At 40.1% G+C, this 19,115-nt stretch overlaps 1 protein-coding gene and 2 long non-coding RNA genes across 4 annotated transcripts in view; 2 read left to right on the forward strand and 1 right to left on the reverse strand.

Moving 5' to 3' along the window:
* negr1 (neuronal growth regulator 1) overlaps window positions 1–19,115 on the forward strand; it is a 132,730-nt gene that overhangs the window by 45,246 nt on the left and 68,369 nt on the right. For both annotated transcript variants that reach the window (XM_019880352.1, XM_019880353.1), the window contains exon 3: window positions 10,878–11,003. In XM_019880352.1, coding sequence (XP_019735911.1) covers window positions 10,878–11,003 — 126 coding nt within the window. The remainder of the gene's footprint in view (window positions 1–10,877; window positions 11,004–19,115) is intronic.
* On the reverse strand, window positions 5,665–6,055 carry LOC109522079 (uncharacterized). The gene is made up of 3 exons (XR_002169496.1): window positions 5,975–6,055; window positions 5,822–5,898; window positions 5,665–5,720 (listed from the first exon to the last, which is right to left on the reverse strand). It is a non-coding gene; the product is annotated as an uncharacterized LOC109522079 (long non-coding RNA).
* Window positions 6,673–9,430, forward strand: LOC109522078 (uncharacterized). Its single transcript, XR_002169495.1, has 3 exons — window positions 6,673–6,771; window positions 7,181–7,183; window positions 9,420–9,430. It is a non-coding gene; the product is annotated as an uncharacterized LOC109522078 (long non-coding RNA).

Consider the following 19,115-nt stretch of genomic DNA (forward strand, 5'->3'; position numbering starts at 1 on the left):
TTACTAAGTGGGTGATAGGGTAGTTTTGAATTACATGCTGAACTCTGCTAATCCATTGAAGTTTGCCACCCATGATATTTCAAAATATTCATTTACATCAGTTGATTCCTTTCATGATTTCTCATTGCACAAAATTGATAACAGAGTAGACCTTTCTGAGCATCAGTAGCCCCAACTGAAATGTAGTCAGTGTATGGAATAGAACAATTAGAGAAGCATTTTTATTTTTGCACCAATAAATCATGACACAGTATGATGCTAAACATTTGGAATTATTAAGTATTTAAAAAAAATGCTCTAACAGCAAACAAAAAATATTTCATTTCTGCATGAATGACTAGGCGGCATGGTGGTCGACTAGTTTGCACGTCCGCCTCACAGTGCAAAGGTGCATGGTTTGATTACAGCCCCAGCCTTCCTTTGTGGTCTTAGCATGTTCTCCCCGTGCCTGCGTGGGATTTCTCCGGGTATGCCGGTTTATACCCACATTCCAAAAACATGCACGGTGCGTTAATTGATCACTCTATATTGTGATTGAGATGTGAATGGTTGTTTGTCTATGTGTGCCCTGCGATTGGCTGGCAACCAGTTCAGGGTGTCCCCCCGCCTACTGCCCGAAGATGGCTTGGATAGGCTCCAGCACGCCCGTGACCCTCATGAGGATAAGCAGATCAGATAATGGATGGATGGATAAAGTGAGTTGTTTTTTGCACATCCACTTTTTTTAATGTTTGTGTTCATCGGGCTGATCGATTATCTGCCATAGCAAATTCACTTGCTGTTAATAAATAAAGGAAATAAAGCAAGTACATTGTGTGAACTCAAAAACTTGCGTACTCTGTAAGACTGTAAAGAATAAAATCGGCATCTATTTGGAGTGCAAATGCCTCTGTGTTGCAAGAGATGCGAATTTCTGTAGAGAAAACGAACAGTTTCCAAGACACATTGAATGATGCATTAGAACAGAAGCTTACGTGTCTGCTGACATACTTGATATCCCACTGTACCACACCATCACACACAATCATCACCCCCTCAGGCTAATTTCTGTGGAACATTAGGAGGGTGAATCGCTGAATTCATCTTTGATAATGATTCCATTATGGAATAATGCTCATAAGCCAGTGTGCACTGGCTTGGAATGTATTTGTGTCTTAAGTCATTTGCTCTGTGCCACCATTCCTCACATCTCCATTTTTTATTCATCTAGCCAACGTCTTAGCCACAAGCAGAAGGAATATGAGGGGATGCCAAGCAGACAACAAAAAAGGCTGATAAGGGTTATATCTTGGCTTCTGCCACTCCACCACTCTCACATTTAGTCTGCCAAAATTGCTGCCAGGCCCACTTCAATGGGTGCGGGGAAAAAAAACCCAAAACAAAACATACTTCTTAGTTATACCATGCATTCCCGTATTCCTTTTTTATTGTTACTTTATAGCTTAGCGTGTTTTTCTCTCAGAGTTATGTGAGTGGTAAGCACCTATTGTATACATTTGAATGAATAGACAGACACATATAGCATATACTATGAGGATTTTTTTCTTTCCAAGCCATCTAAAAAAACTACAGTATAGAAAAGCCTCATTGTAATTGCACTTCCACTAGTTTCAACATGACTGTGATAACTGAGTGCCGTAAATGACATTCCCATTTAATGGACTTGTGATTTGAGGGACAGTCCACTCAAAACGCCCCATTGTTCAGGACAGTAATAGTCAAAGTGTGTTAGTTCCTGAATTGGCCACTGTAGCCATGTTGGCACAGGCAACGTTCCTGTTAAAGGCCGTGAAAAGCATACACATGAGATTAGTTTCGCCGTAAACACATATCTCAAAGGGGGCGTGTCGTATCTACCTATTTATATTTATGGCTGTTGTTTACTCGGTTGCTTGTCGTGTACGTTTTGAACATTTTTTGTCACGATATACAGTAATCCCTCGTTTATCGCTGGGGTTACGTTCCAAAAAGAACCACTGATAAGTGAAATCCGTGAAGTAGTGAACTTTATTTTTTTAAAGTTATTATACAATACTTAACTATATATACAATGAAATCAAAGGCCAAAACCTGTTTTCAGGTCCAATTACAAAAAAAACCCAAATGTTTTCAACAAATAACTATAATAGTTTTCGGAAATACTGCACTGTCGACATGCGGCGCCGTCGACGCGTTCTGATTTAAAGGGTTAAAAGCATTAAAAAAACTGCACTAAAAAAATCCGTGAAACAGCGAAGCCGCGGAAAGTGAACCGCGTTCACTCTCTCTCTCTCTCTCTCTCTCTCTCTCTTGCCTTGAATGGAAGAGCTACCAATCAGGCCTACAAGGCCAACAAATATGGCTGATCCCTTGGTGTAACATAATCTGTCAGTGTGTATGTTTACTTTCACGACAGGCTACCTAATTAACAAGTTAGAAGTTGGTCCTTTGTGCTGCAGTGTTGGCAGAAAAAAACCTTTAGGAATAGCTGTCTCATTAGTGAGGCATAGTTTACAACCGACACACAGTGGTATAGTTTACAGGTATGTTGTGGAAATTGTAGAACTCGAAGAAAGCGACAATTTCTCACGTGCGCACTCCGAGAGAGAGTGTGTCGTGTTTTTTTTATTTGCACCACAAAAAAAACACTCGTGCCAAACGAAGCCCGCCGAAAGTAAGTGTGTGGGAGATTTAGCATGACCATTACACTCCATCATATTTAGCATGGCTCAGAACCAAGGACAGCCATAGCAGCACTTTCTTTATTGTTCTGGTTCAAAATTTGAATCACAACTCCTCTCCTCCTTGCACTCACCCTGTGGTCAATTAGACCAAGTGGCCAGTTCCTTCCTTCACTTTAATTGGAAAATTGGACGGCGGTACGTTTAGTCAGTAATGGTGTGTTGTATTTGGTGGCGAAAAGTCGGAATGGCGGTGTCCTGTCAGAATTCAGAGAGAGTCTCAGTTGCGTGTATCCTACTTTGCAGCTCCAGAAGAACAAGTGGTGCATTTTTGAGAGTGCAGCTGTAAGCATTTCTGTAATTCAAGGTGGCATCATTAGATGCTTATTTTTTTCACCCGCTGTGTCTAACAGAAAAGAGAAACGATGCTGCCTGGATCAGCTTTGGCACCTCACTCTCTGCACCTCCCACAGGGCAAGAGGAGGGGAAATTAGAGGAGAATGGGAAAACATGACAATCATTGTGTTGTTAATGAATTAGCATGCTAAGAAAACAAGTGGTGCATGCAGGCGAAAATGAAGGGTTACATTATTCGGTTGTTTAGTGGAAATATCATTTGTTGATGGTGTATGAGTATGAATAAAAGAGCCTGTACACTGGAGAGAGCTGACTGGGAGTTTGGAGTTATACTAGAAGTGTTTTGTAAACTGCTCAAATATTTGACCCAAAACGTCTCACTTTTTATGTGGCCCAGTCACAATGGTGTGATTTATACTGTTCCAAGGGAATTAATTAAATATCAAGGTGGAAAAAATGACTTAAAAAAATAGTACCAATTATTATAGGTGATTTGGATCTGTTTCCCTTTACATGTATGGTCAACATTGAGCCAGGTTGACACCATCTTTTTCCTTAGTTGCCACAAAAAATTACCTCATTCGAAATATCTGTGTTTCCATTCCTAGTTTGCTGTTGTACTATTTGCATTTTGTGCATTTCTGAGGACAATGGAAACACAACTACTCTGACCAATACTAAACTGTTATCTTTTAGTCAGTTTTGGGACATTGCATCGTCTTTGTTGGCACAAAGTGAACCAAACCAAATTAGCTGAGATGCCTTCATAGTCAGGAGGTTAAACAATCGTCATCAGAATAGGTTTTTTTTTGAAAACCCAAGTAGTCCTCCCAAAGAAGCGATAGAATCAGGAGATAACTACAACATTTTCTATTTTGTTTTATCGGACACAGAGGAGACGTGTCAACAGTCGAGTCCGACAGCAAGCAAACAAACGAATCAGACAAGTAATAACCAAGATTCAACAAAAAAAGAAAAAAAACTGCTGATAACTTAGGCTGGAGTCTTTGATTTTATGTTTTATCCTGACACCACCTGCCTGCCCCCCCTTCCCCCAACAATTATGGTGCCATGTATTGATTATTTTAATGATGAGTCATCCAGAAGGCTTGTTCAAAAAGTAAAACTAAAGGCTCCAAGTATGTCTTGGCTGTTTAGTGAAAGGGGAAGTCTGTGTAAAGTGTTGAGTCATCTTCACATTGGATTAGAATGCATAACGGGGATTTCTAAGGGTGAAATACTTTACAGTACAATCAACTGTGGTAGAGCTCACTTATAAAATCAAAGTGTACCGATACAAAAAAAAAAAAAAAAAAGACTTTTGTACTTTTTTTAATGTATGTTTCATAATCCATTATGTTGTCTTACAGGTAGAGGCTAGTAACAACATTCAGATTGTCGATAAGGGGAAAACCTTAAAACTACTGAAGGCAGCGACAGCAGATGCGGGCAGCTACACCTGTAAAGCCCTCAACATTGCTGGCAGCACACAAAAAGACTTCTTTGTGGACGTACTGGGTGAGTAAAAGCAGATAAATCATACGGAAACAAAAGTGCTGTTTATTAATAATTGGGCAGCACAATGCTGGTTTTGATAAGCAGGATGCTCCAGGATGGGATCTTGCTTAAAATCTTGGTCGGTGGGCTGCATCTTTCCCAGACAGGATATACAGTATGATATGATAGGTGGGGGTGAATGATTCATTAACCATATGTCCTCTGTGTCACAGTCCCACCCACCGTTGCGGGGTCCGATTCTCCCCAAGATATGTCTGGAATTCTCAAACAGGAGATCAGGTTGGAGTGCAAAGTAAAAGGAGTGCCATTTCCCACGATCCAGTGGTACAAGGATCGAAGGTCAGTACCCCAAAACATTATGAATGGTCAACGTGAATGAAGGCCTTCTTTAATCATTCCCTTTCAATCATGCTATTTTGTGTTTCTAGGCTGGTATTTCTTGGGGATCCAAACTTGGAGGTCATGGACCATGGGCAAGTGTTAAGAATAAAGAGTGCCCGTCTAGGAGACCAGGCGAGGTATCAATGTAGCGTCATGAATACAGCTGGCAAACAGTCCAAGGACTTCAATCTCAAGGTGTATGGTGAGTGTTTAACTGAAAAATTGGGGTCAGCCATTCCCATTGTTTTCTTTTTCATGAGATGGCAGGACAAAATATTTGGGAAATGTCTCAGCAGCATCTAATATGGTTTTACAAAGGCATGATATAAAAATGTGTGTGAAGTACGTCACAACACGTCTCCAAAGAAGGATTTATTGCTCAGGGTTAATGAAGATAGACTGGTTTTAACCAGTGAAAGTGCACCTAGAACATTGTTATGAATTTGGTCAGACACAAATATCCCGCGGCAAGTGACATGTTCCAACTTCATGGTTTTTTTTTTGTTTGTTTGTTCTTTTATTCCAAGTTCCCCCATCCATCAGAGGTGGTAACCAAACAACAGAAGTTACCGTCCTGCTGGACACACTCGTCACGCTTGAGTGTGAGGCACGGGGAGTGCCACTCCCCATCATCACCTGGTTCCGAAAAGGAGAGGCCATCCTTTCCAGCCGCCAGTCTCAGTACGTAGAACAGGGGCGTTTCCTGAAGATCCCTCGGGTGCAGGCATCAGATGTTGGCCAGTACACCTGCAAGGTTACCAGTGTCTCCGGAACCGCGGAAAAGATCTTTGAGCTTGATATCTACTGTAAGAAATCAATATTTTATGATGACTTCCTTCAGTTTTATACTAACCGTATTCTTTCACTTCATGAGTGTGAGAGTGAATATAAAGTAGTAATTCTACAATTACTCTACTTTTTCTCCTGATTCATCCTCCATCGACAGTGCCTCCGTCCATAGCAGGAGGACAGAGCGGAACTTCTGAAAAAAAGGTGGTTCTCAGTAAGCCTCTCATCTTAGAGTGTGAGGCTGGTGGCTACCCTCCCCCTTCCCTTACCTGGCTGAAGGATGGCGTTCCAGTCCAACACGGAGACAAAGTGCGAGTCCTTGACCAAGGGAGGAAAATTGAAATCATGTCAGCCATGGTGTCGGACTCAGGACGCTACGTTTGTGTGGCAACAAGCATTGCTGGCGAGGCGGAAGTCACGTATGACGTCAGAGTTTTGGGTATGCGCAAATATCTGTGTGGTAGTCGATGTGGCGCGCATAATATACAATACTGTGTGGATTAGTATTTTGGATTTATTATACAATAATGCATTTATTTGATACAGTGGATTATATTTATGTAAGCAGAATTCTTGCATACGGAGGTGTGCTAACTTCCGGTTGCTAACGCATCACGATATACAGTAATCCCTCGTTTATCGCTGGGGTTACGTTCCAAAAAGAACCACTGATAAGTGAAATCCGTGAAGTAGTGAACTTTATTTTTTTAAAGTTATTATACAATACTTAACTATATATACAATGAAATCAAAGGCCAAAACCTGTTTTCAGGTCCAATTACAAAAAAACCCCAAATGTTTTCAACAAATAACTATAATAGTTTTTGGAAATACTGCACTGTCGACATGCGGCGCCGTCGACGCGTTCTGATTTAAAGGGTTAAAAGCATTAAAAAAACTGCACTAAAAAAATCCGTGAAACAGCGAAGCCGCGGAAAGTGAACCGCGTTCACTCTCGAAACAGCGTTCACGGACATCTTCGCGGTCTGGAATCGTCCAGCAAAAAAAACGTCGAGGGTCACCAGTGTGGAAATTGTAGAACTCGAAGAAAGCGACAATTTCTCACGTGCGCACTCCGAGAGAGAGTGTGTCGTGTTTTTTTTATTTGCACCACAAAAAAAACACTCGTGCCAAACGAAGCCCGCCGAAAGTAAGTTTCCATAGAAACAAGCAGACTAAAATGGCGGTCCTTAAAGGGACTGCAATTATTTCTACCCCGTTACCAAATAATCGTGAACTCTCTGACAAGCATATGAACATTGCATTCACACATTTGCAGTTGGTGGTGAATTATGTACACAGAAGTCACTACAATGTTATAATTCAGAGTTTCCATCAATGTCTGATTGAACAAAGCTTTTGGAGCAGTGTCTAATTAGCTGGGCTTACAGGTAAGAGACTAATCTCTCCCCAAGCTTCTATTTTAGTGCCGCGTATTGTTGATTTAAAAAAAAAATGATCTCCTCTCAAATCAGTTTGTGTTGGAGATTTAGCATGACCATTACACTCCATCATATTTAGCATGGCTCAGAACCAAGGACAGCCATAGCAGCACTTTCTTTATTGTTCTGGTTCAAAATTTGAATCACAACTCCTCTCCTCCTTGCACTCACCCTATGGTCAATTAGACCAAGTGGCCAGTTCCTTCCTTCACTTTAATTGGAAAATTGGACGGCGGTACGTTTAGTCAGTAATGGTGTGTTGTATTTGGTGGCGAAAAGTCGGAATGGCGGTGTCCTGTCAGAATTCAGAGAGAGTCTCAGTTGCGTGTATCCTACTTTGCAGCTCCAGAAGAACAACTGGTGCATTTTTGAGAGTGCAGCTGTAAGCATTTCTGTAATTCAAGGTGGCATCATTAGATGCTTATTTTTTTCACCCGCTGTGTCTAACAGAAAAGAGAAACAATGCTGCCTGGATCAGCTTTGGCACCTCACTCTCTGCACCTCCCACAGGGCAAGAGGAGGGGAAATTAGAGGAGAATGGGAAAACATGACAATCATTGTGTTGTTAATGAATTAGCATGCTAAGAAAACAAGTGGTGCATGCAGGCGAAAATGAAGGGTTACATTATTCGGTTGTTTAGTGGAAATATCATTTGTTGATGGTGTATGAGTATGAATAAAAGAGCCTGTACACTGGAGAGAGCTGACTGGGAGTTTGGAGTTATACTAGAAGTGTTTTGTAAACTGCTCAAATATTTGACCCAAAACGTCTCACTTTTTATGTGGCCCAGTCACAATGGTGTGATTTATACTGTTCCAAGGGAATTAATTAAATATCAAGGTGGAAAAAATGACTTAAAAAAATAGTACCAATTATTATAGGTGATTTGGATCTGTTTCCCTTTACATGTATGGTCAACATTGAGCCAGGTTGACACCATCTTTTTCCTTAGTTGCCACAAAAAATTACCTCATTCGAAATATCTGTGTTTCCATTCCTAGTTTGCTGTTGTACTATTTGCATTTTGTGCATTTCTGAGGACAATGGAAACACAATTGTACTATTGCTAATGTACTACTAATATGCATTTTGTGCATTTCTGAGGACAATGGAAACACAACTACTCTGACCAATACTAAACTGTTATCTTTTAGTCAGTTTTGGGACATTGCATCGTCTTTGTTGGCACAAAGTGAACCAAACCAAATTAGCTGAGATGCCTTCATAGTCAGGAGGTTAAACAATCGTCATCAGAATAGGTTTTTTTTTGAAAACCCAAGTAGTCCTCCCAAAGAAGCGATAGAATCAGGAGATAACTACAACATTTTCTATTTTGTTTTATCGGACACAGAGGAGACGTGTCAACAGTCGAGTCCGACAGCAAGCAAACAAACGAATCAGACAAGTAATAACCAAGATTCAACAAAAAAAGAAAAAAAACTGCTGATAACTTAGGCTGGAGTCTTTGATTTTATGTTTTATCCTGACACCACCTGCCTGCCCCCCCTTCCCCCAACAATTATGGTGCCATGTATTGATTATTTTAATGATGAGTCATCCAGAAGGCTTGTTCAAAAAGTAAAACTAAAGGCTCCAAGTATGTCTTGGCTGTTTAGTGAAAGGGGAAGTCTGTGTAAAGTGTTGAGTCATCTTCACATTGGATTAGAATGCATAACGGGGATTTCTAAGGGTGAAATACTTTACAGTACAATCAACTGTGGTAGAGCTCACTTATAAAATCAAAGTGTACCGATACAAAAAAAAAAAAAAAAAAGTCTCATAAGCATTTACTGCTGTGGACTCTTTGTGTACGCACATGGCTTATTCAAATTCGCTCAAATGTCATGGCCGGTGGCTGGATTTGTGTCCATGGGTGTCTCTAGTTGATAAAACCCCAAGACAGAGAACAACCTCGACAATTATGATTTGATTCCCAGCAGTAATTGACAATCTTCACTTTTCTTGTATTAATGTTTTATTATCACCTTAAGTGCTTGGTTCAGACTTTAGAGCCTCTGTCTCCATCTCAATTTTTACAGTGCAGTATACTGTGGAGTAAATCTGATTTTGTTCTTGTAAATGTCGTTTTGACAAACCACGAATCCTACCAAACATTTTTGGAGTGGGTTCAACTCAGGGCTCGAAGCACTGCAGGTCTGTAAAATATTAGACACAATTATTGTGCTCCACATGGTCTCACAAAAAACAAATAAACAGATGTCTGTAAACTCAGTGTTTTGAAAGATTCCTTTTTATCTTACACTAGACAAGCACACACTGCATCCAGAGTACAGATAACGTACTTGATGACGAACACCACGGAGCCTTTAAGATAACACTGCCCGTTATTAGATCTGATTTGATCAGATTTTGCAGTGGCTTCTGATGAAGCTGGTTCTGAATAAGTGCTGCATATTTTTTAAAAAAAAAACACTTGCAGTCAGTCCTTTGATTCTCGCAAGACATCACGCATGACTTCAAACGCTGAGGTTTTGCAGACCTTAAAAAGCATATTTCCCGAAATTGTCGGTCCTGTTCCAAACAATTGCATGACCTCAGGGCCCATGATTCATTGCATCCGAGATAGATCCTGCTTTTTGAGTAAGGAAAAGCAAAGTTTGCAGTCTTGTATCTGCAATCAAGATTTGAATGAATGTATCGGATAGGGATGCTTTTTTACAAATATTTTAATAATATTCTCCTATCAGGTGATACAAACAGTTTTCACAGAGACCGCAAATTCATCTTGAATAGTACTATACAGCATGTTGATACACAGTGACACTTAATACAGAGCTTTCATCAATTCCTGTATCAACATAGTGACAACATTTTTTGGAGGGCAGTTCATATCAGTATCATACCCATGAGTCATGCCAGTACTATCAGAAAGTTGATACTATCTAATCAAATGAGTTGCCTTCAGAAATTAGTCGCACCTAGAGGGATACAGCTTGGGACTGAAAATATTTGACTTTTATGGGATGGGAACATTGAAGCAGAACTTGGAATTAGATTGGAAGTTGGTGGTGTTACATGTTTTTTTGTGGGGAAAACCAAATACTGTTGAGACTGGAATTACTTTATTTCCCGTCATCTACATTTTTTGGCTGGAAAATATAATCTATTGAATATCTTAAATGGAGCAAGTACCGTAGATCTATTAGTATGCAAATGAAATCACGGCAGCACACACGATGTATTCATCGGATGGGTGGATGTATATGCTCGATGTTTGAAGAGATCCTCTTTCGTGTACTATGTACTCATTCTCCATTCAAGCATTGTCAATGCTGTCATTTTATAGTTGATTAGAATGTTGTAGATGATGTAGATATGTAGATACCATCAATGTGAACGCATCCAACCATTCCTTTTGTATCAGCCGTACAATCAATACAAATGCAATACGGCACAAAATTAATGAATTGATCTACTCAACGGTAAGGACTCATTCACTGTACTGCCCATCTTGATACCCAGGGTCTATTCATTATATCCAGTATTATACATAGCCATGTCAATTAAGGAACCGACATTCACTCTTGTGGGTGGTTGAGTGCCTTTCTGAAAGTAAACGCTCATTTAATTCTGTCGTCAGCCTCCTTCAATAACCCTGAACAACTACCTCGACGTTTCTTTCCTTTCAAATGTCTTATTGCATACTATATTTTATACATGTTTCAAATCTTTTCACCCATATATATTTTTTCCCCCTTTATCTAACAGTTCCTCCCAAGATACATGATATTTCCTCTGACATCACGGTAAACGAGGGCAGCAACGTGTCGCTCGTCTGCATGGCCAGCGGGAAACCTGAGCCAGCCATTTCCTGGAGACACATAACCCCATTAGGTGAGTTCACGTCACCTCACACATACTCATGCTAATGAATGGGTGGATGCACCTACAGAGGAAATGAGGAAGCATGGTTGGGATCAATAGGTGAAAGACCGAGGAGAGATGGTTGTGCATTGAGACATAGAATGGGGAGGGGGACCGAGATGAAAGATGCGATCGGCTGGATCCATGAGTGAAGGGGCGGGGGCGGCAGTAGATGTAAAAATAATTGAGCACAACGCGTCATGCAGAAAGACATGCAGTCATATTGCTGTCCATATAAGGCATACGCAGTAAAAAAAAAAAATAGCAAGGGCTTTCTCATTACATATAATTACAGGATGCAATTATCCTCATGAGTTATTAAATTTGGACAGTTTCCACTCATTTCTACCTAGCTTCACATTTGTTTTTTTTTATTTGGGAGTGTGCACACTTTATTATTATTATTATTATTATTATCATTATGTAAGTTGAGTTATTTTGCGCAATATCAGTCTCGTATCCACTCAAAAAAAAAAAAAGTATGTCAAACTCTGATACTACTCGCACAGGGACGAAACAGCCCCTACTCGAGTATCCGATACACGGTTGAACGCAGAGACTCTAGACTGGTTCGGCGAACTCCCATGCACCCTCAAGGACCCTACCAAGGTTGTAGAATCAGTCCATGTACCACCGCCAGGAGAAAAACGACGCTACTCCTCCTGAATCTGAGATTCAACTTGGGCAAAGATGGCTGGAGGCATGCTGGAATTGAAATTGACCTTTAAAGTCAGTTTGTGTCAAATATGGTCAACATATGTCTGCTTTTACAAAGCGAAAGGCCAAGAGGAAAGGCAAATATCATCTATCTAAATTTGTGGATTTTTTTTTTTTAGACGTGCAAGTAAAGTTTGAGACTGTGAGAACACACTGCTGTGACTTTGCTTTTGGATATATATGCCATGATGATTTTTTTTTTTTGGATCACATCCTTCCATTTATGTGGAAATAGAGAATGCTGTGTAACTGTAAGACCAACAATAGACCTCCAACTCACCTATTTTTCGCCTGTCTAATTTTCATATTAATGGATTACACCTGGCCGTGCCAATCTGATAGCTGCGACGATGCCCGCATTTATCCTTTGGCTGTCAAGTCATCCTGCGTGGTGCGCCTGGCTGATTGTGTTCGCAGAGTTTTCCGAAGATGATCAAAAGAACCATCCTCTGAGTCCGAGTGGCAGTCATTCATCCCGCTTTGAAGTGTCCACTCTTTGAAGTCCGCCTGGGGAAGAAAATGATATGCTGGTCGAATGAAAGGGTGCGGGCCTGAATGTAATCACAGGCTGTCTCCGAGCACATCAGAAACGAAGCCATTAGGCATTGGATCTATGAGGTGACTATTGTAACTGCGTCGATTTGTCCAAGGGATGCAAGACCACTGAAAGGTTATAATGGCCTAATGCCATAAAATCCGTTGGCTATGCAAAGCATTTTCCTTTGGCAAGTTCATACAGTGTAGGAGACTTGAATGTGCAAGCAGTGTGAAAGGAAATATTCGTGTCAGGTACAAGTGCCCGTTGGAAAAAGCGTCAGACTTGTGCCACAAGTTAAACTACTTGTCATTGTCTGCAAGTGTCAATTTGAAGGATAAATCCATCCACTTCCCTATCGTACTGATTGCTGTCACACGAGTCACGTTATAGTAGCGAAGGTCATTGTCCTCGAGCCAGGCGTGAAGCCACTTTGGCCATTTCTATCACTTTTATAACTGAAAGTTGCTGAAAGCCTTTTTTTTTTTTTACAGTCACAAATATGTCCACATGTGGCTGTCATTATTTTCTGGCTTGAACACTGAAGCATTATCAGTGGAAGTGGGTTTGTTTCACACTCGAGATAGTTCTGCTGCACCATTCAGTGAAGAAGAGAATGATAAATTGGCCTGACTGGCTGTCATATTCGTATTCCCCCCATGTTTATTGAGATTTTGCATGTTTTTTCTTCTTTACATGACTGCTAGTTGACAAACAAATGCATTTTTAGCATACACTGAAGTGTGATCATCGACTATTTATTGAGAGATGAATGTTCTTTAAAAATGAAGACTTTTTTTGTCTTTCACAGAGATGCAAATTGCAATGTAAAATGTTGCACAAGCAACGTTTTCTTTACTTTTCCCCCCTATGAGACAAAGCCTGGTCGTTAAACGCTGAACGGAAGAACAACAGCGCCAGAATATGTCGGGAAGAATCACAGCCTTTTGTGTAACAGCTTAATTAACCATTCTTGACAATCCAATTCTCAGACATTTGAAGGGATTTGAATCTCGGCTCAAGCCTATGTAGATAATCTCCTTGTACTTTTGCTTCTTCCCATATTCCATAGACATGTATTTTAGGTCACTTGGAGACTAAATTGCCCCTGAATGTGCATGTAAATGTTTGTCAGTATGTTCACTGTGAGTGACTAGTGACCGGTTGAGGGTGAAACAGGGCACAAAGTCAGCTGTGATAGACTCCGGTTTACCAGTGACCCTAACAGGATAAACAGTAGAACATGACGATGTAAATTTCTTCTTGAGCTTCATGTGTTGCTTTTCAACTAATCACCAACAGTAGTTGTGATTAATGGAATAATTGGATCATATAAATCCGGTCTTATCGCATCCACAAGCAGGTACTCTTATGTAACCATCATCAGATTACACCTAGAATTATTTACTGTCTGTACTAATCAATATTTAGTGCATTTTAAAATGGAACCAAAAACTATACACTATTCAGAATTGCACTAATTATATGAAACTATATATAAATACAACAACAACAAAAATACTTGTATGCATTTTTCGCTTTCCTTGGGCACAACTGTTTGTTTGTTTGTTTGTTTGTTTGTTTTAAATGTAGAAAGTAATGAAATCAGATCAGTAAAAATAGGACAATGTGCAGTTCGAAAGCAAACTAAAATAAACACTTTTGGTGTTGGTATTGGTTTTTAATTTTCTTTTTAATTTATACTTTATCCAAAGCATTTTCATTTCCTTCACTAGGATTCACAATTAGAAAGTAGTGAATTGATTTACAGAATCAAAATATGCCTTGCACCTGAATTGAAAAAAAAAAAAAAAAAAAGATTAGGAGGAACATATTTAGTATGTTAGTACTGTATAATGTAACTAACTAGGTTATGCGTTATTTTGTTATGTATTGCTGTTGAGGGTTTGGGGCAAACACATCATGTTGTGTTACTTTGAGTGCTGCGATGTCCATAAATAGTTCATGTTGATGTTCATAAATGTAACACTGTGCACGGTAGCAACTGACCAGAATGGTCGTGCGTGTGCTTTTCCTGTTCACTGTCAACAACGGGCATACTCAAACAGTGTTTTTGGTTGTTAATGAACGTGTGAATTCACGGTCTAATACCTTATTTGTCCATCCATGGTAGACACGACATGTTAGCCTACCACACCAGGACATCACATTAAATCAAACACGTGGTAACCTGCGCATGCTAATGCTAGCTTCCAGACATGACTGTCCCTATGTCAGAAATTAAATCGGGCATCAGCCACGACATGCTTCCTTGTTAGGGGCTTGTTTATCACTGTGCTTCAATAAAAGGGTGATTTGTATCCTATTAGGTATTTTTGGTGAAATGTGCCCAAATGTGTGGATTTTGTTGCTAACGCAGGTTAGCACTGACACCACATTACCCACAATGCTTCTGTTTCTATCACGGATTACCACTACTGCGCATTTATGTCACAGGCAAAGCATACAGCCAGTAGGAGAAGCGCAAGACCAGGCAGTTTGAAAGATAAACAAAGTGCCAAATTAATAATATATAAATAAACGAATGGTGGTTAATTGTAGACGATTTTGATAGTCAATGGTGCCGTGACTGGGCGACTAACCTAGGCAGTCCTTTGGCTAATGCTGTCTTCTCCAAACATAAAGTTCATGTTTTTGGGTCTCTGAATTTAAAATGTGTTCTGAATGAACTTGTAGTGTTAAATTAAAACTGAATATCAATGAGAAACGCCATTAGCAGAAGTGCATTGGTAAGTTTCCCAGAAGCCACTCTCGCGTGATAAATCTACCACTTGACATACCTACTTACAATATGCTGAAAGCTTTAAAGAGCTAGAGAAGGACTTGATGGTATTGCCTCCACTACAGAGTACTTAGCTAGAGTGAGGTAACCTCTAATAAACACATTTTGGGGTGGCTGAATTGCTGATCAAAAGACCTTTGAGATTTAAATTTCCAAACATAATTATTTTGTACTATTCTGATATTCATTCTGAAGGTAGCTTCAATGTGCATGACTTCAGGATTGCCAAATGCAAACTGCTGGTGGAGAGAAGATATGCACAGTCTTATTGTGGATGTGTAAATACAAATAGTGCTCTGTTGGGTTATTCCTTGGGCAGTGCCACAGCCCCTTATGCAAATAACCCAAAACATTGCCTCTTTGTTTCCTCTGAAGATGAAGCATATCGTCCACAAAACATGCCACTTGGTAAAAGCAGTTGCCTACCAGTTGTTTGATGGGACAAATGTCCTGAGAGTCAGCAATGTGGTCAGCCTTGACATTGCCACAGTACACTGACTGATGCCAATGCCTGTCTTGACATATATTGCTGGATGCCAAATGGGTTGACAGTAGCTGATGGGAAAATCTTGACATATCTTCGATATTACCCTGGAGATTATGTTACCCATCACGAGGCATGGGTACCTAGCTCCAGTCCTAAACTGGTTCCGGGGTTGAATTTTTAAAAACTGCAGTATTGATAAACTCTACCCTTCACGGTTCTGTCAACGGTCTTGGAGAAATTACTAAAATTCATTTGTGATTGATATATACTATAAAAATACTTAGCACCTTTTACCTCTCCAATATTGTTGTGAACTAACAATAAAATGAACATGTTCGTCTCAGATCTATGTTCACAATCGGAAGCAAGCCTTCTCATTCCAGTGCTGTGTGCAAAATAAAAGCAATATTTCCGCAATTTTGAGATCGTACAATTGCGACTTGTAGGTGTTTTGCTTGAAGAGTATTTCGGTTCTGAATAATTCTCGTAACGTCCCATCTCGTGAGGCATCACAATTTTCGTGAAATCGAATGAAATGTTTTCACAAAACTCATGAGAGAGCCTGAAACCGTTGATAGGTAAATGGGTGGGACTTGCGCCCTTGCGCAATCCACGCATGGGATTCAACCCGCATGATCACCCTCCACTGTCACTCCCACCCAGTGTTATATTTTTATGTTTGTGTTTTATCTAAATAAAAAAGTACAACTAAGAATACTGTGAAGGCACAGGTACAATAAGTAGTCCCATTAAAAGCAGTAGTTTCATTAAAATCTTCTCAGTACCCTTCCCTACGCCTCGCCCCACATCAAATGGCTTGTCTGTACAAACTACATTGGTTTATTCTTGAATCCTAATGTTCAACAGCCCATGCCTGGTACAGATGTAAATGATTTTCACATCTTCAGTTTTTAATATGTGGCAGACCCCATGCATAAAGATCAGCCATTTAACAGCTTTTTTTTTCATATTGTGTGTTGTCTCCACACAAAGCACCACACACATTAAAATTCTGTCCCACAATCAATTTTGCAACTACTCCTTTGAGGCAGAAATCTCGCATGACCACACGCGATCTCTCCAAAATGAAGGAGAATGGAAACTCCCAAATATCTGCAGAAGTTACCCAAGAGTTTCCAAAGGTGACCAGAGGCAGGAGTGAAATGTTAGGAAAATGTTGAAGTTACCAAAAAAAGATTTGTTATGGAAAATACCTCTCGCTGCCCGAGGAACTCATGGAAAAAAAAAAAAAAGAAAGAAAAATTGGTTTATCTCTTGGCTCAAGAATAGATGGTTTTTCCTACACACACAAACATGAATATTTTTGCTTATGAATAGTAAACACATTTAATATAAGATTGTTGGCCCTGACCGGTTTTGGATCCTCTTATACAAACATATCCACTCTTAGTCCTTCGGTCTGGGGTGTACTATCTTTCAAGCGATGGTAAGCTTTAACCTTGGAAACTATTTTATTGTCTGTGTGAATGAGAAAGTGGGTAGATCACTCGTGCCATGTAACAGGTAGGTGCTTGTAATTGATTATTTGTCAAATTGTTTGTCATCCACACATGTGTTGTTCATCTATAAATTGAGATGGAGGGTGCATCCCTAGCTACGACTGCCTGCAGGTGTGACTCGGCCATCTAAGCCCGCCAGCGATAACCAAGTAAATTAATTGCAAGAAAGAAGATGAAGAGCAATAAAAACAGGGAACATGACATTATCTGCATTTTAAGTTAGCCCCACATAAGAAACATTTTGTTTCATCATCCCAACTGTTTACTATTTTTTGAAATCCAAATAAATCCCATGGAAAATGTCATTAAATCAGCACATCTTATGGTGGACTAAGAAATAAATTATATTGCTGGATAATACATTCATCCATTTTCTGATCCGCTTATCCTTACAAGGGTCGCGGGCGTGCTGGAGCCTATCCCAGCTCTCTTCGGGCACAATCGCAGGGCACACAGAGATGAACAACCATCCATGCTCACACTCACACCTAGGGTAAATTAAGAATGTTATATTAACCTGCCATGCATGTTGTTGGAATGTGGGTGGAAACCGAGTACCCAGAGAAAACCCACACGGGCACGGGCAGAACATGCAAACTCCACACAGGAAGGCCGGAGCCAGAATTGAACCCTGCACCTCCGCACTGTGAGGCCAAGGTGCTCATCAGTCAATGATCGGGCCGCATTGCTGGAAAATGATTTCGAATTTTTCCTTTACCACCCTGTCTTTTGTGAAATTATCACTCACGCTTTCTAACCCTATGACCAGAAACTCTATTTCCTTGCACACTACTGTCCTTTTGATCGAAGGTGTGATATCCAATGACTCAGGAGGGTGGGGGTGAGTAGTTTTACAGGTTTACAGGTCAACCACAAGCAATCAGTCATGCTTTAATACTCCTTTGGCACACTACCACTCCAGATTCAAGCTGTCTCACATGGTCAACCAAGTTACACAACAGTAAAATAACACACAGTTTCCTTAAAATGTCTTCTGGCCCACACTTCGTGTTAGGGCCGGGAGGCACCTTAAGCCAGTGGAACAGTGTGGGCTGCCATCCCCTTTTAAGAGGTACCCTCGGTGGTGTAATGAAATCCTCAGCAATGCCTTTACTATCTGGGCATTGCAGCCCTGGAGGAAGTGTACAGCTCCACTTCACAATGTGGGAAATTGCTAACTGCTTCCACTGAATTTAAGATTATCCTCGCTACGATTTCTTTAGCTTTGCTTGGAGTGACACTTGTGTCAGGTTAGTGTCTCGAAAAGGTGCATCCAAGGCGTCACACGCAGCAGGTCTTCTGCTGCTTTAATATTACAAGTGTGAAGACTTATTTTTGTTCTCCATTCCCTGTAGCGTATTTATTTATTTTTTTCAAGAGGTAATGTTATGTCTGTTTTGTTTACTGCTTTGTATTTGTTTTTTTGTTTTGCTCGTAAGCCTTGTAGTTCACATGATATGTAAACAAGAAATAAAGCAAGGCTGCGATTTTTGTTCAGTGGCTTTTTTTACCCTGTCATCTCACTGTAGACGTGAAAATTTGAAACAATATTTGCTGCCTCGGCAGAATAATGAATCTTAATTTCACAAACAATAATTCATCAAGATCTACAGACATGTTATTGGATCCCATAAAAATCGGAAAAAAAATCTGGAACCAAGTGTAAAACGGACAACAAAAATCCAATCCTAAAGTAAAATCAACATGCCATATGTTATTTGGAACAGTGAAACCACACGGCATTTGAAGATAATATTAACAATTTTAGTACATTTAGTCTGTTTTATTTTGCCTGTATGTTTTGCATTACACTCTGCAACATTAATTCAGTTATAACGGGGTCTAAGTGGGACTGTCGATATCTTTATTACGGCTGAGCAAAATAAATTTGACTGGGAAAATTAATTTGGCAGTCAAGGTTTAGAAGCAGGGATTAAGACATCTCTGCAATGCCCTCGCCAATCATAATCAAAATTCCTCAGTGGGCAGACATGCCTCCACTGCTCCACCGTACCTGCCT

This window comes from Hippocampus comes, unplaced genomic scaffold (genome assembly GCF_001891065.2).
Source record: "Hippocampus comes isolate QL1 unplaced genomic scaffold, H_comes_QL1_v1.1 scaffold151, whole genome shotgun sequence".
NCBI lineage: Eukaryota > Metazoa > Chordata > Actinopteri > Syngnathiformes > Syngnathidae > Hippocampus > Hippocampus comes.